The 17,677-nt window shown below is 38.5% G+C and overlaps 2 protein-coding genes across 6 annotated transcripts in view; one reads left to right on the forward strand and one right to left on the reverse strand.

Annotated features, from left to right (window-relative positions):
* The window catches only part of LOC103706968 (CLIP-associated protein), a 34,387-nt gene extending 27,588 nt beyond the window's left edge, over positions 1-6,799 (forward strand). For 2 of the 5 annotated variants that reach the window (XM_039115326.1, XM_039115324.1), the window contains 2 exons: positions 3,383-3,487; positions 4,307-6,799. In XM_039115326.1, coding sequence (XP_038971254.1) covers positions 3,383-3,487; positions 4,307-4,417 — 216 coding nt within the window. In that variant the 3' untranslated portion in view covers positions 4,418-6,799. Of the gene's footprint in view, positions 1-844; positions 1,391-3,382; positions 3,488-3,586; positions 3,785-4,306 lie in introns of those variants that run through there. The other 3 variants (XM_039115322.1, XM_039115325.1, XM_039115323.1) reach the window with 2 other exon arrangements.
* LOC103706969 (monothiol glutaredoxin-S10) lies at positions 6,549-16,533 on the reverse strand. The gene is made up of 6 exons (XM_008791263.3): positions 16,215-16,533; positions 16,051-16,124; positions 12,417-12,491; positions 10,488-10,514; positions 9,822-9,956; positions 6,549-6,860 (listed from the first exon to the last, which is right to left on the reverse strand). Exons 1-5 carry the CDS (start codon positions 16,307-16,309, stop codon positions 9,871-9,873), a joined length of 357 nt encoding a protein of 118 aa, XP_008789485.2. The 5' UTR covers positions 16,310-16,533; the 3' UTR covers positions 6,549-6,860; positions 9,822-9,870.
* Positions 16,534-17,677: the final 1,144 nt, after the last annotated feature.

Raw genomic sequence — 17,677 nt, forward strand, 5'->3', positions numbered from 1 at the left:
TGTAAGGGATAATATGAAAAGGAAAAATCCCAGTCCCTTGCTCTCTTGATAGTTGGTAGGCAATCAGCTCTCTGTTCATCGCTCTGCTGCATTGCCCCTGTTATTGACAAAAGGAAAGGTGTGTAGTGAGTCACTCTCATGAGTCACAGGATTGGGTAGCATGAACATGAAATTTTTGTACTAAAATAAATCCAAGCAGTCTATCTAAGCAATGAGATGCAGCATTTGGATTTCAAATCCTTTGCACCGCATATCGAAGCAATCTCTAAGCTAAGCCATTTGACTCTAGTTCTTATAGATCAAGAACTTGTTGATTGCTATATCCTCTTTATCCTGGATTCTAGTAAAGATTTCTGATAGTGGAGTTTCGAAAGCCCATCGGTCCTTATAGATTATCTATGAGAGCATTTTCTGAATCTTGCAACAGTACACGTAATTACTCACTATGCCTTAGCTTTTAGGTTTTGATGTTTTCTTCTTGAGCATAAGATAGAAGTAAATTAAAAATTTCATTGAGAAAGTTACTGTCTTAATCACCTGAAAGTGCTTTTTTGGCCAAATTTTCTTCATTCCTGTTTGATATAATTTTTAACTTGGTTTATGTCTCATGGTATGATGGTACTCTTATTGAATAAATTAGATAAATTCTGATTGGTTATCTTCTGCACTCAAAGATTCTCAAAGTCTCTTTTTTCCATAAACAACAAATTAATTTGCACGAACATGATGCAACTTCTTCTTGTTTCACAGTTCGTCATTTTAATGACCTGTGATTACATTACAATGATATATATTGGAATAATTTTAACTTAAATTTTCTTTTTTTTTTTTCTTTTTTTTGCAGACAGTGGTGCTCTGTTTGGTGGATATTTACATCATGCTTGGCAAAGCATTCTTACCATATCTAGAGGGGCTCAAGAGCACACAATTGCGGCTGGTAACTATTTATGCAAACCGGATTTCACAGGCGAGATCTGGTGCTGAAATAAATGCTAAACATGGACAATCATTTTTCCCTATTTAAATGTGTTTTTTGGTTTCTTTATTCATTATTGTGTTTACGTAGGGTATCGTATGTTCCCTGTGTGGAGAGGCTTTGTTTCACTGAGTAGGTTGGTGTCTGAAGTTAGTGTGCTATAGGTGGGGTTCTATGGGGTTTGGTCGACAATCATGGCGCATGAAAAGTAATACCCATTGCCACGAGAATCCAGATATCAGTTTTTGTTTTTATATTTGTCTTTTGAGTTTGTCCATGTTTCACCTCAACTATACTTGTTATGAAGGGCTCGCCCCGGTATCGTTGCTTAAAACAATTTATCGGTTGAGTGCTTGACCCATTATTATGACCTTGATGGATATGCTATTGAATGAATGTACTGTTGTTTTCCCATGGCTATGTCAAATTCGGGAAACCTTTTTCTTTTGTTATTTTACCTTTTCCATTTGCAGAGCTAAAGTGTGATCATGGTAGGTACTCTGCATTTTGATTGCCATTCAAGATTTCAATAGTCAATATTGGTGATGACACATTGCTAATTTCATCAAGATATTCAAGGAATGAAATTTTCAAACTAATGGAAGAAACCTGCTCAACTTGGATCCGAGCTATGAAAAGACGATACGTTAGGGTCAGTGGACCTGAGAAGGTAAATAAATATACGTGCATAAATATTTCATGCTTAAGCTTAAGCTTAAGCTTAAGCTTGATCATGTGTGCACTCTAAAGGGTCAAAGCCCGCTATGTTCTTATGTAAATTCGTCCTCGAGCAATGACTGTAATTCACAAGTGCAGCTCGCGTCAAATTCCGATGATGTCATGCTACATGGCCAAAGGGGACTTAGCACGCATAAACTATTTCCGACTTCGTGCCCAATTTTAATATTTTTCTTCCAAAGAGTGCAACATTGATTCTAAAATTTATACTATAACGTGGTCGATTTGCTTTCACTGCAAAACATCAAACAGAAATTTAAACCTCAGCCTCGCATCACCTCTGTATCTCCTTATTGTCCATGAATTATGCAATGCATGAACATTATTTCTCTTTTATTTGATGAATAACGATGATTGATGGAGCCTCGACCTCGTCTTGAAACGGCAAACCATCGTACATCACAGGCAGTCCGTACGGTCCCATCTGCTTATCTCTTGCTTTATAAAAAAAAAAAAAAAAAAAAAAACGCGGCCGCTGACCGCAGGAACTTGACCAAGTGATCAGGTGTTCCGCGGAGCAACGAATCTGCGTTCACCACACGCTAATCCCACCACCTCACCATCGTTATAATTTATAAATGACCGTCCAGATAAGCGGCTTATCATTATTACGACTTACGAGTAATTCCCGCTGAACTAATACGTCCCAAGAAGGCAAGGTGGCAAGTACCCAAACTCTAGAAGACGCTTCCAGAGTTTCTGGCACTGCCACTGCCTCCCCCTCCCGCCCGGCTTTCCCTCTTTTTATCTTCTTCCCCGAGACGAAACCCGAGCAACATCCAGAAACCCTGGCACCACCCTGCCCTCCTTTTCTCCCATCTGAAGCCCTATTTCGTTGCATTTGACCATGTACCGAGCGGCGGCCAGTCTCGCCTCCAAAGCCCGGTGAGATGGTGGTGGAATTGGCGCAAGAACAAGAAATGGGGGTCGTTCTTAGGTTTTCTTTGAGGTTTAGGGATTCTAGTTTAGGCGCTGCTTTACTTGCCTTCTGGTCTTTGTCGATTCTTCTGCTGCTGATCGCTGATGATCCCTCCGTTCTTTTGGGTTCTCTTTTGTAGGATTGCTGGCAACATTAGCGGACAGGTGAGGATTCGGATTCGTTTCTTCTGATGGATTTTATTTGGTTTATCGCATTATATTCTAGTTCTCATCTGATGGATTTGATTCGGTTTATCGCATTATATTGTGGTTCTCATCTGATGGATTTTATTCGGTTTATCGCATTATATTCTAGTTCTCTGATGAGACCGGTTGGTTTTTCTCAAGATTCTTGGAAATGACTTCTTGATTTTTGCTATCAGATCCAATTTTGGGACAAAAAACGGCAGAATCTGTGTTCGATTGGGCAACTCTTTGTTTTTCTACTTTATGATTTATGGAAACGGATTCGTGATTTTTTATAATGTAATCTTCTTTCTTGGAAACGTCAGCGTCCACATACAGTAACAGACAGAAAAATAATGATGTTCGATTCTTGATTTTTTATAATGTAATCTTCTTTCTTCGACACGTTAGCGTCCAGTCGTCCAGATATAGTAACAAAGAGAAAAAATCGGTGTTCGATTCCATGACCCATTTTTGAGGCCATTCTTGATGGTTGATTTTTTGGTTTTCGTTTAAATAGTAGTTAAGGTATTATTATAAATGCTTATAGAGCTGCATCTATAGATTGGCAGCAGGGCTGGCGGGAGCAGAAACTATGCGGCTCTTGCTTTGATGCTCAAGGGTCTCGAAGAGGTTGCAGATGCGGCCAAGGTGACCATGGGGCCTAAGGTATTGGCTTCCTCTCCCCCATCTGTCAAAAGAATCATAAAAATGCCGTTATCTTTTGGTTAAGGGTTGATCATAAATTTTGTATAATGATATGTTCAGGTCCACAAAGATCATTTGTCTTTAGTGTGACATTTTTCTGTGCTGATTTGCATACGGAGAAACTATATATTGCGCTGCTTGTTATGACTTCATTTTGTTTTCCTTCTTTCTTTCTTTTTTCTTTTTAAATGAATGTATAAGAACAGCATATCTTATTGGACAATGATATAACATGGTGAGAATTCCAGCCATTATATACTTTGTAGCCAACGACGATTGTAGATGAGGTATTGAAGGATTTATTAAGACAGCTGAGATGCTCACATATTTGGTTCAAAAAGTTTTTAAGGATGCATAACTGGTGGCTAAAATCCAGAAGCTGACAAGTGATAACAGCAACAGTATGAAATTTCTGTTTGATTGACAAGTGGCACGTGTTTGTAGTATTACTTTTACACGTAGAACAACAAATGTGATTTTCTGACATGTAAATGTTACTAATTTTCTGGCAATAAGCTGTTGCAACAAGTAAAAGCATTGTATCCTGTTGCTGTCCTTGTGGAAGCTTGTTCCTAACTTTTCTGTCTCTGTTATATAGACATGGTCTTTGTAAATGTGCATAAAAAAGACTCACCAACAGCTAAATGAAATAAACAGATTATTTGCTTATTGGAGACTAACAGATAACAATATATCAGCACACAATGTTTTGTTAGTTTCACATCAGTAAATTGATATATTGATCAAACGATGGTGATTTTTGTGTACATGTTTGTGCAGACATGCTCTTCAAGACATAATACAGGAGGATATCTGATAGCTAGTTGTCGTATTGAGATAAAAATAGTTGACAGGCATACTCTATTCAAACCTTATTCTTTACTAAAATGAGAAGTTATTGTGTCAATAGCTTGCTACTGACATGTACTGCAAATTTTCATGATGTATAAGACATGGCCTGATTTGCGTTTGACTTATCGGGAATGTAGACCTCTGGGTTATTATTGATTTCGAACCTTGATTTGGTTCTGATCAAAGACCAATTCAGCTAAAATCTTAGATACCTAACCGAAATAAGTTTAAACGATCGGTAAAGTTTATAACCTTTAGGCTTAATTCACAACCTTTTAAAACCCTCTAGGATGAATACTAATTCTATCCCTTACTAAGTATGGGGATATCTATGTCACAATAAGCCTATCTGGCTAACTTGACAATGGAGAAGATGAAAAGAGAGGGAGAGAGACAAAGTTGTGCTCAACTTTTGCTGCATGAAGGAGAGTGAAGCTGCCACCAAGGTGGTAGTCTAGTGGTACTGGGCATAATTTCTATCCTTATGGTCCCAAGTTCGAGTCGTTGCGGCGTTGATTAAAATGTGGCTTCAGCCATTGCTTAGACATGAGGCAAAAGTCGGGGTGCCCAACACCGAACATTTTTTCTGGCGGGGCGGAGGCCCACTAGGAGCTGCTACACGTGGGTGGGCTTGTCCCTTCCTCCCTCCTTTTCTTTTGTCTAGCAAAAAAAAAAAAAGAAAAAAAGAGGAGAGTGAAGCTACAGGAGAGATAAAATGATTACATGATTCCTTCTTTAGTTTATTTAGTATCTTTCAATACATCGTTAATGGTCCAAGACATTATCGATCTTGCACGCGTCCTTGTTGCACGTAAATACCAATTTGTTGGAACTAGGACAGATTTGAATATATATGCAGAATATGCCTAATTTCTAAAATTGGAACTGGGCATGTGTGACAGCGCAGGATGATTTGATTTAGATAAATAACGTGGATATCTTTGCAATATTGCTTTTGATAGTGATGCATAGGGTCACAAATGCGCTCCCTCTTTTATTGAATATTATTTTTTGTGGCTCTCTTGCTATAAAATGTATAAATATATGTATGTATATTTATGTGTATCATATATTTATGTATATATATGTATGTGTATTCATGGATATATGTATAAATATGGAGAGAGAAGTAGATGATAAACTGGTCGATTGGATTTCAAGCTGGATCTAATCAAATGAAATTGGAAGACGGAGGGTTTGACACCGATAATTCGAGTTGTTGAATGTGATATACTGTCTCAAAATTGCTTATAGATCAAAATCATGTGATTTGAAAATCCTTAGTATATGTATTAAGTGATCAAGAATGAGCATCGGACACTGTTATTTAAATTGTTTGTTTTGATCACTTGATATGTAGGTCACGCATGTCGAAATCAGATGATTTTTGGCCACACCCAAGTAACCAAAGATTCTTGGATTGTTAATCCCAAAAATGCTAGATTTGGGTAATTAGTGCAGGTTTCCACGAAAATGCTCCATCCCTCTCTAAGAAAAAATATTGTATGAATGGATACATGTCAAATACTTGATATTACAGGCATGATATTAGCAAGCACCGGCAGCCTTAACAGCTGTCGCCCAGTATATGTTTATCGTAGTGTTGCTGGTTTCTAAACTAGCATCATTAGCAATTGTGGATTAACATAGAAAACCTTGTTGACCATCAAACCATGTACATATCTTTATTGATGAACTAGATTTATATGATTGTGAATTGGGAAATGCATATATATACCAGAAACACATCTGGCCATGTACCTGCTAAGCTGCACATAGGGCATCGATCTTCAGTAGATGCTATCTGCACATACCCTGTAAATGATCTTAATCAATTTGATCACTCTTTTTAGAAAATGACGAGAGACAGAGATCAGGTTTGATGTTGTTTCTTGTTTTTTGAGATTATATAACTAGTTACATAATCTCGAAAACAGTGCATTTGTCGACGATAACTGGCTGGACTGCATGATAACAGTTACTGTTTCATATTTTTTGTTTTATTAGACAAGTTCGGTAATTGAATTAAGCACTTCAGACTATAATAAAGAGAAGCACTTCAGACCATTTCAAGCTTGCTTTACTAGTTGCACCATCTCTGCTGAGCCAAGTCATGAGATAGTTAGCCTGATCATCATATATATATATATATATATATGTGGGTGCATGATTTTTCTTTAATATCTAATAAGAGTCAAGCCATATATCATTTCTGGATGTATCATAGATCTTTTTCAAGGATTGAGGTTCAAATAAGTCAGAATGCCTCGTCGGTTCTATCATGATTTTGCCTACTTATTTGAATATTGCTCGGCACTTTTTTTTTCACTTTTTTGTAATCCATGAGCATGCACTCCTCAAATTGCAGATGCCCGTGCATACAATAGCTCCCAAGCTCGGAGTAGAGGGGGGCTGCAGGTGTTGGGAAAGCTTCTGGAGCAGGATAATCCTGACCTTGGATATGATGCAGCCAAAGATATACCTGCCATCACATTTCCAAAATTCGAAAGTCAATTGTCTAGTTTTCTTACTAGCGCACTAATATGCTTAATAATGTCCAGGCGAGTATTTAGATATGGTCAAGTCACTTATCATTGACCCATTGAAAGTAATCAGAACTTGTTATATGCCTAAACCTTATTTCTTGTCTGGTTGCCTGTCATGCCAATAACAAAATTTCCTATCAACAAAGAAGCTAGTGCAATGAATAGTTAAAGGACATGGTAATCTCTGTAACATTGATGCTGTTTCAGTGGTTCTGCTTTTCCGTCCGGTTCAGGCATCTTTAATAATTATTTCTTCCACCAACCTGACAAATTATTTAAGGCATTCAGAAGCCTATGATTGTCAAATTGAGATATCCGTTGCAGTTGGCATGAGCCAATGGTGCAACACTGGTGCCGTAGCTTTAGCCTGCCTGTATCCAGATTCAGTGATTATTATGGTTGTGGACAGCACTGGCATAATATATGTCGCTGGTCGCCTTGTTCTTTTGACGTCAAAGTTGGCGGGTGGTATTCCAGCACATGGTTATAACATCAGTTTTTTCAGCTGCGTTCGTTGTCTTGTGTGCAGCATGCTGTTAACATGTTTTGTTTCTAGCAAGCTGTAACATGTCTGTCGGCTTGTTATTGGTGCTGCAGCGTTTCCTCCTTAATGACAACACCTGAGGCTGGTGTTGCGGAACTACCACAAGAAGAGGATACCCAATGGGTGGTGTCAACGCCTGCACCAACTACGCAGTTGGCGACATCCCCATCCAACTTGGAGAGGAGAGCATGCATGCTTTGTTATCTGTAGTTTACCAGATTTATTCATGCAAGTTCTTTCTATCTTTTCCAAAGTCAACAGTGTTGTGGTGGTAATCATACCTACTTGCTTAATTGAACCTCCTAAAATATATTCTCTCTCTCTCTCTCTCTCTCTCTCTCTCTCTCTCTCTCTCATGTCAACTAGACTTAGAGCATCAACTAGGTACGTAGCTTGTATTAGCATTTACCATTAATACATAGTTTAGAAGGAAAATTGCCCCCCTTGGTACATGGAGGGGGTAACCAGCTAGCAATCGAATAACAATGACTCCACAAAGATGCTTATTATTGAAACTAGTCCTTGACAAAATATATGTATGCATACATTGTGTTTTAAGAACAAAGTGTTTGAAAGTTGAAGCATAGGCTATCATAACACCACCACCCGACCCACTTAACAAAGTTCTTGGAGCGCTCATGCTAAAATGCTAGTTCATAGAACTCACTCTTCGCAGCTTATTTCATCAATCAGATGCCCTCTCATGTTCTAATCCATGACTAAATCAACTCTTCTTCACATACCACCCAGTGATCATTCCTACTACATCATAAGCAACGTACAGAGTTGGATGCTAGCAGCCAATCAAACTTTAAGCACCCATCCCTTGTCATCGTCTCCCTCCTCATCAGTGCCCCATCCCAAACTGGCCTCCCATTGGATCTCCCTCGACGTGCCCTGTGTGACCCCCCCTCCTCCCCCCTTCTCCCACGCTTGTTTTCAAGCCCCTTGATGCCACCACCCTCGATGCTCTCGTCGGCATCTGCCACCTCCATGGAGCCTACAGTAGCCTCCTACACCTCGACCTTCACCATTATAGCTTTCTTGTTGCTCATCTCCTCCATCTTCTCACCGACAGCTGCATCCTCACCCACCTCTACTTGCTCTTCATCTTCACTCTGGTCCCTTGCCCCAACCTCTTCCTCTCACCCACCCTCATTAGTGGCATTACCCTCCTCCAGTCCGTCTCCTTCGTCGCCACCACCCACCCTCTCTACCTCTAAGCCGTCATGCACCGCCTTCAGCTCCCCCCCGCCCCCCCCACCTCCTCTCTTTGGGATCTCCCTGGATGTGCCCTACGTGACCACTCCTCCCCTTTCCTTCTCCCACGCCCGCTTTCAAGTCCCTTGATGCCACTGCCCTCGATGCTCTTGTCGACCTCCACCGCCTCCATGGAGCCTACGGTACCTCCTACGCCTCAACCTTCACCGTAATAGCTTCTTTGTTGCTCATCTCCTCCACCTCACCGACCACTGCAACCTCACTCACCTCTATTTGCTCTTTGTCTTCACCCTGGTCCCTCGCTCCAGCCCCTTCCTCTCACCACCCTCATTAGTGGGCATTGTCCTCCTCCGGTCCATCTTCTTTGTCGTCGCCACCACCCCCTCCGCCTCTATTTGCTTTTTTTCTAAGACCTGGGTATTATATGAATATCCGGATCAAATCTTAAAAACTTCTTAAGATCCGAATTGGGATCTATAAAAATCCTTGAGATCTGGATCAGGATCCAAAAAAATCCTCAAGATCTGGATCCAAACCCGGCAAAACTTGCACTTATGTAGCCAGATCTATATCCAGATTCGATCAGATACAAGTTATCTGAATCCGATCCAAATCGGATACAAAAACAGCTATCATGAGATAATATCCAACCTGTTTTCAACCATACATTAACACTAATTGACAGTTAAAAACAACATTTTGGATAGAAGAGAGCGAAGACATTTAATGCTCAGGTAATACTGATTTTTTAGCTGCAGGCTCCTTAAAAATTTCATTTTCTTTCATGCAGATTTCAGCATGAAAAGAGGATAAGTTTAGGTGGCACATCTAACAGAGGCAAAATTTATATTTCCAAAAAGAATGTCCCCTAGAAAGCATTACACGTACAGGGTTCCTTAAATTAGTGGCACGTCTATGGGATCAATGAGGAGTCTTCAGTTGTTTAGGCACTATAAGGTGAGATTAAAGTGGGTTCACTACACAAGTCTTTATTCAAGTATACAAACAATATCACCAAGAATACATCAATTTTCAAGCAAACGAAATTCCGACTCTAAAATAACTTCCACTATAGAGCAAGAATAGCAGGTTATGTATGGAGGAGAGAGGATAAAAAGGTACCACTTCTAACCATCAAGTTCAAGATATCCTTGGAAAATAGCATTCGTTGGAGAACAATGTCAAGGCTGCTGCAAGCTCTTGGTGCTAATATTCAAGTCTGATAGTAAAGTAGTCAGCTCTCCTTTGTGGTGAAGTTTTACAGTATCTACATCAAATAAGAGTGTGCATTAAAATCAGAAACAACAATGCTATCTTGTGTATAAAGAGTTTCCACAATATCTGCATTGTATAAGAATGATAACCAGACATATTAAATTGACCTTTCCAGGATACCATTACACCTTAATTTAAATGGCAATTGAACTGCATGAACTTTGCGCTCTGGATTACTCAACTTGCCAATCTTTTGAACCATGTTGACATTGAGTTACAATTTTTTCAAGTATTGCTAAAATTTTCTCCAGACCATTATGGCAAAAATGACTACTGGAGACCTTTTTTCGATGCTTAATAGCAAGTGGTGTCAGGGATCAACTTTATAATTCATCAAGTTCTGAGAATTAGTTACATGTAGATCTCGAAGAGGTCTTGATCCTCTTCAGAATATGTGCCAAATTTCAGGCCAAGTTAACTCCCTACATGAGAGGGACCTGCCACAATTTTGGGAAGACCAGATGGCAGGTAGAGAAAACTTGTATGAAATATATGAACAGAAAGATAGAGAAAAGTTGGGTACCTGTGCAGCCACCGATATGCTTCCCCCCTGCAAAAAAAGAGAGGACAATTACTAAAATGCAAAAACTACAACAATGCAATTCAAATGACCAATAGAAGTTTGTTGTTTCTTTGCAGTAGAATGAGGATGGATAGCAAAAGGCACCAATTAATAGCAACACAAATGACAGCCTAAATTGAGCAAAATGACAAAATCTAGTAATATAGAAGAATCATGGGAAAAAAGTTTTCACCTGTCAAGGTGATTAGTAAGCAAATGAGGCATCCACACAGCCTATTAGCATTAATGGATACCAGCATTTGATGGTGTTAAGGAGAAGAAAGAGAGGAAAGGATAAGTCAAAAGGATTGGAGAGGTATACAATCACAAAAAGTTGACAAGATGAGTTACATTTTAAACCAACTGTGGTATCTCATATATAGGTGACATTGGAGTTTCCTTCAACAAAATTACCCACGCTACTCCAATGCCACATGCACGCCCCTGCCTGTTCCAGCAATTTTTTAGCTTTCTCCCGTAATGGCAGTAATGCTATCATAGTGGAGCATGCTGGGACCTATGAAAACCATCAACCTTTACACGCTTGAACCATGTTTGGAAGGATAGAAGCAGTTCGTCTATCGGGAAAAATTTACACTAAGTTCCATATTAAGCACCTTAAATAGAAATAAGGTAACTATTCTAACATAGTATTTTTACAGAGTTCCAGGTTTTCTTCATAAATCAACAATACATTTTTTCTGGATATCCAAGGCCTCTCATCACAAACATCAGCTTCAAATCAGATGCAGCACAATGCTATCATTGTGGAGCAAGCTGGGGCCTAGAACACTCTCAAGATTTACTCCTCAACCATGTTTGGAAGGTAGAAGTAACTATCTGATGATTTAATAAGTAAAAGAATAATCTCATGTTGGATAGGATGAAGCGGTCCATCCTATTGAGAAATTACACCAAATTCCATATTAGGGCCTTAAATAAGATGACTGAACTATTCTAACATAGTATATTTTTTAACAGACTTCCAGTTTATTCTCAAAAATCAACAGTACATTTTCTCTGGAAATCCAGGGCATTTCATTACAAAAATTAGCTATAGAACTTCTGTTGAAGGCAGCTACCTCAAGAACAGGACAGGATAACCAAACAAGTATCAGAATGCTTAACTCCTGTTGAACAGCCAGTTAGTTAGGGTCATAAGCAGCTTCCAAAAACAGAAAGCTGTTTATTCACCAACCACTCAGTAATTTCTCAAGGACTGTTCTCCCAGCAAAACACAACTAACAGACCTTGGTCTATCACAACCTAGTCATATGAAGCCAAGCGAATCGTTGACAATCTGTTAGAACCCATTAGAATAGAACTCCCATAGATCCTAGAAGAAAACATGCTTTGACTGATTTAAAGAGACTAATAAACAACCCCAAACTGCACTGCACTAGAAATTAAAGAATCCCTACAGATATATAATAGGCTTCAAATCTGGACCATCAGCAACCTATTTTAACACTTCTGGACCAATATTTTATCTATAATTATGTAAAAAATTACAAACAGACGAATTTTTTTTTGAAAAATGTCATCAAATAAGTTGCCAGTAATGGTTATAATTATGTTTCATAAAACAAAAAATTTGGTAATTCTGTTTCATAAAACAATAGAATTTCCCCAAAAAAACAAGTACATCAATGTCCACAGGGTTATTGTACCTGATGTTTGTTCACCATAAGCATATCTTCTTTCATTCATACACAATTTCAGTTGAGAACTAGTTGCTGTATAACATTCTCAAATTGAAAAAAGACCTTGACTTAAAAAATATGATGCACAAAACCTAATCTAATACAGATATTTCAATGCAGAATGTTACATAATTTTCCATATCCAAATTGAATCATAAATTGGAAAAACTCAACCTTTGTTGCTTACCAATAAAAACATTTGGAACAGTGTATTGTCCTGTCAGTCTTTCCAACACCTTTTGCAGTTGCGGCCCCTGGGGACCTGAAATAAAATGCCAATAATTGATCATGAAGATGAATTTGATAAACATTTAGCAGTCAATGATTTCAAGGAAAGCCAGTCTTTAGTTACATATACATCAAGATTCATAGTAGCTCACTTCAACTATATGTAAAAGGGGGAAAACAGACATTTCCAATTAAGCCATTCACTTTACGCGACAGAGTTTATCACTTTATATAACAGAACAAAAAAACCTCAAATGCACAAGGTACAAATAAAACAAGACATCAGAACACTTAACAATTAACAATGACAGTCTACTGAAACAAATAACCATTGTGGCTTTATAAAGAGTTGATTGTATGGGGCTTTAATTGCTATAAGTTCAATCTTCAACAGGTTCAAGTGAACAAGATTACTATGTAATTACAGATGCAGATTTTTATGTAGTAAAATGGACTCTAGAAGGCATCCTTTCCTGCTTTCTGAGCAAACGAAAAAAAAAACAAAGAATTAAATTTTGTAATCTATTAGCTCTTTACATAATATAATTTACAAGCTTCTTCATGTTATCTTGCTCCCTTGGTTGTTATGTACAAAATTCATGGTCATACATAAATCATGACATGTTTGTGCCTTGACATAATGTTAAGTGGGAATAATTAGAAGTAATCCAATTACTTGTATGTAGTTTTAAATGATTATAATAATTAGCATATAGAACACTAAAGAGGTTGTACCATTGTAGATGTAACTTAAAATATTTCTCCAAATTCAAGGTTAGATTGTTCAGTAAGTAAAATAAACGGGCTTCAAACTACCTTGATTTGACTGCTTTCCACTTCTTAAGTAGGAAACATTTTTCCTAAGACAGAGTCCAAGGCATCGCCTAGGTCAGCTTTTGAATAATGTTCTAAACTTTTGATTATGGGAGATGAAAACCAGAACCCTGAGAGCATCAACATGAAACTAAGGAAGCTAAAAGGGGATTCAGAAGAATGTAATTAAAAGTTTTAGGTGATGCGATGAACCAAAAGGACTTCTTTCTTACACAATGCAAAGTAGCATTTAGTGCAAAAACCTAGAGTAAGTTCATTTCTTTCCCAATGGTTCTTAACTTTTGTACATAGAAGGGAAAGGAACAGTAAAATTATAAAATGTTCTTTTCTTGGGTAAGAATAAAATGTTCTTTCAAATCTTTATTATATGACCATGACTGACAGGCTTGATGATAACCCTAAATAATGATAACAGGCTGAAGTGATGACTCTACTATATAAGTTGAGGATACTTACTAAAGATCACAGTATCTTTCCACATCTACAGAGCACACAGTGTCAAGCAGCTGCCAGCACATATTGAAATATACAAGGTGCTGGAGTCAGAGTGGCTTCTTCGTGTGTTAATATTAGGGCCATATTGCAAAATGTGAGAACATATGCGGTCATATATTGCTGAAATACAATACCAGTATATAAAATTATTAAAATTAATTAATATTAAAGAACAAATTAAAAATCAGGGAAAATTGTGTTAGTAAAATGCTGATTAAAGATTGATGATAAATTTCTTACCTATTTTATCATCAATTACTATAAACATCATTATTACTACATTAGATTATTTCATTGCAAACACCATTTGACTCAAGGATCCAATTCATGAAAGCAAAATCACACCCAATCAGCCCAAACTGCAACATCATAAAATTTTAAAATCAACACTCTATGTTGGTACCACTCGCTTCGATTTATCTGGGTAGCTTAAGGGAGATTAGCACACCTCAACAAGCCTCTGGTCAACCACTTTAATCACTTGAATTTTCTAGGTCGACTCCTTTGTTGATGAGGAGACACCACAAAGGTAATGATATAAGATGATAGCAAGACAGTAAAGGGGTTGGCACAGGCTTTACATGTTGATGCAACTTTTGCACTTTGACAACCACTTGATGTGACAAATGTCAAGCATCATGCAATGCCCTAAAACTAGCATGCTGCTATTTGAGTCCATATTTCCTCTGAACTTTCTAGTTAATGCTATGTACTACTATGGCCTGCGAAGCTCATGGCTTGTTATAACTAAAGAATTCATGAGGTTGGGGACCAAATAAATCCAAATGACTGGAACTTTTTTTTGGTAAAAACAAGTGACTGGGATTTATCAGCTGATTATATGTTTATTTTTTTCACATGCTTGTATATAATTAGTGCTAACACTTTCTAATATCAGCAAAGTTAATACAACATTTGTTTTTAATTTAGGCATTGCTCATCAAAAAGAACAAGCACTTTAGCTTTACTTTTAGTAAAGAGAATATTTTTTGATATGAGTTATTCTCCAGATGTTCAGAAGATGTTTAGTTGCTGTTATAAAGCAATGGGAAGATTTCAGTATAATGAAAAATCCTTTTCTACAATATCTTTCCCTACATTGTACATCTATGGAAAGTGTTTATGTTTGAGCAATGCATGCTAACACACATTGTTGCATTCATGATATATCAACAAAAACATGGCAGAAAACGAGAATGATATGCAATTCAAATCTCTTCAGCGTAGAGCATGGCCCTAGTGTTTTTTACTTTCTTCTTAAATATGGATTACGGAAATCTTTCCACAGTAAGACATACCTGATCTGTTCTAGTTTGCTTTCGTGCATGAGCCCTTTTCTTAAGAGACTATGTACAGTCTATTGGTATAATTGCAACATCTAGGCAGAAGATTTATCAAATTTGATGGTTATAAATCCCTTGTATTGAAGAGCTGATAACTCAATGGGCATCACCTTTTTTCATACAATCATGTCATCAGCTGAGATCACTCTTCTATAGACTTTGTTAACGCTGATCCTTAACTTGTCTCCCAAATGGGCCTCCTTGGTCTATTAAATAACCCTCCACATTTTTCCCTTTAAGCAAGAGAATGAGTACATACTCCCCTCTTTAAATCACTTAATAGTATTAATCAACAAAATTTCAACCATAAACCACTACTCACCTTCCTTGGAATAATTTATTTGCCACTTTATCTAGTTTGTACAGTTAAGCCTGGTTTTATGAAAATATATTTGCCACTTGTCCAGTGAAGAGCTGCCACTGGTGTTATGACAACCTTTTTCAAATCTTCTCCAAGAAATATTATGAGTTCAAAAATGAGCTCCAAGTTCAAGAAGAAGATGAAGAAGGGGGGAAAATGATGGAGCCCGTTCTGGTAAGTCATGTATACCTTAAGTTCAACTCAAACCTACACCCATCTTTCATGTACTGCTAGGAATCCCCATCTACATCATGTACGATGTTTGAAGTCAACACCTGAATTCCACTATCAACAGCACAAACCTATAGCGATGTATCAGAATCAAAAAATCAGCAGCCAAGATTCCAATTTTTCGGTCTTAGAAAACAAATCGCATCACATATTCCTTCTTCGCCAAGAAACATAACAACAGATAATATAGATCAAGAAAATTCCCGCCACTATTGCGATTCCAATTAACCCAAAATCAATAAGAAAAGCACTAAGAAACTACCCATTACAATTCGAATTAAACCAAATGGTTGACAGGAAAAGAATCAAGATTCAAGAACAAGACTTACCGAGCTGATCCAGCTCTATGACGAGAGGCTCCACTCCGATCCTCTTGAACAACGACTTCACCTCCATCGAATACCTCCATTCCCCATCAACCAAAACGTAAGCAAATCAATCGATCAGTCGAGGGCATCAAAGAAACCAGAGGGAAAGAGAACTCGAAACTCACGAGCACCAGGTCTTGGAGTAGATGACGACGGGGTTCTCCGAGATCGTCTTCTTGACGGACTCCTCCAGCCTCGAACCAAAAGAAGAGGAGGTCATCGATCGGACGGCAAGGGCTCCGCCTCTTCCTCCGCCGGCGCGGCGGCGGCAGAGGGCGGAGCTCAAGGAGGGGCGGAGGAGGGGAGGAGGGAGAGAGAGGCGAGCGGCGGGAGGTGATGGCACGGCGCGTTCTTGAGGGCTGGGGAGAGAGCCGCGCTCGCTCGCATCAGATAACAGCCCTCCGCCATTGATCCTCGTTGGGCCAAGGCCGTCTCCGCTTCTCGATCTTTCGTCCCGGCCTTTTAGATGGGTTCGGGTTCTGGTGGTCCGGCGGAGCAAGTTTAACGCGCTATCTTGTCGGGAAGGTATTGTTTGAGCAAAACTGCCCCTATTGAAATGTGACTGATGGATCAGTTGAACGTAATCAGAATCACGGTTGATGGACGGTGGTGATTTTGTCTATGGAATAGCGAGTAAGGGCCTGAGGCATATACCCAGGATTTATCCTACAGCATGCGCTTCCTGCCAGGCTGCCAAAAAATATAAAAAATATAAAAAATATAAAAAAAGAAAAATGATATATAGCACATGCAATGTCTGCCGAACAATTTATGTAAAAATTAAATCTTAAGAGTTATAAAATATTTTCCTTGCCAATAATATCTATATCTTGACTATTGAAAATATAACATCCAAACTCAAACCTAAAATCTTTGATTGCTAGGCAAGTATATATGACTATCGGTCACATATTTTTTTACCATATTTTCATAAAAAACTGAATAGCCAAGTTGACTCCCTCCCCCTCTCTATCTAATTATTAAATGGATGAAATCTAGTGGATTGATCACCATCTAGACCACTTACTTTCATTATTTATGCAATAACTGTTGCCATTGCTACTTCAACTACACTACCATCTAGACCACTTAGCTATGACCATCACTACTAATATTGTTGTCATCGCTACCACCATTACTACAACCACCGTAACGAATGCTATAACAGTGGCGGCCTGCTATAATCATTACCACTGCCACCATGATGATCATCACCATCATAACCACCATCTTGGTAAGGAGATGGGATAAGAAAGCCATTGTAATGGAGATGCACAAAGGAGGAGATGATGGCAGCGGTCGAGTGGTCATGGCAATGGTGAATATTAGGGGGTGAGGAGTGTATCAAGAGCATCACCGTCGCCGGCAGAAGTTGCCATTGTTCCAAAGGTCATTATTGGCATTGACATGGGAACTCTACGAGGAATAGGGTGGGGAGGTGAATGAGAAGAAAGAAAAAAGGAATCGGGCACAAGGTAGGTATGGGGGTAGAGAACCATATCGACAAACTCCGAATTTTGAAATGCGCTGCTTCAAGAGAAGTACAAAAATACTCCTAGCAGTGGGTCAATTCTTGAGTATTTTAGTA

The sequence above is a fragment of the Phoenix dactylifera genome, chromosome 18, assembly GCF_009389715.1.
Source record: "Phoenix dactylifera cultivar Barhee BC4 chromosome 18, palm_55x_up_171113_PBpolish2nd_filt_p, whole genome shotgun sequence".
In the NCBI taxonomy this organism is placed as follows: domain Eukaryota; kingdom Viridiplantae; phylum Streptophyta; class Magnoliopsida; order Arecales; family Arecaceae; genus Phoenix; species Phoenix dactylifera.

Coding starts and splice junctions, on each gene's coding strand:
- LOC103706969 (XM_008791263.3), bottom strand. CDS start 16,309: ATGACCTCCTCTTCTTTTGGTTCGAGGCTGGAGGAGTCCGTCAAGAAG. Junction 16,125..16,214: donor TACTCCAAGACCTGGTGCTC/GTGAGTTTCGAG, acceptor TGGGGAATGGAG/GTATTCGATGGAGGTGAAGT. Junction 12,492..16,050: donor CATAGAGCTGGATCAGCTCG/GTAAGTCTTGTT, acceptor ATTTTATTTCAG/GTCCCCAGGGGCCGCAACTG.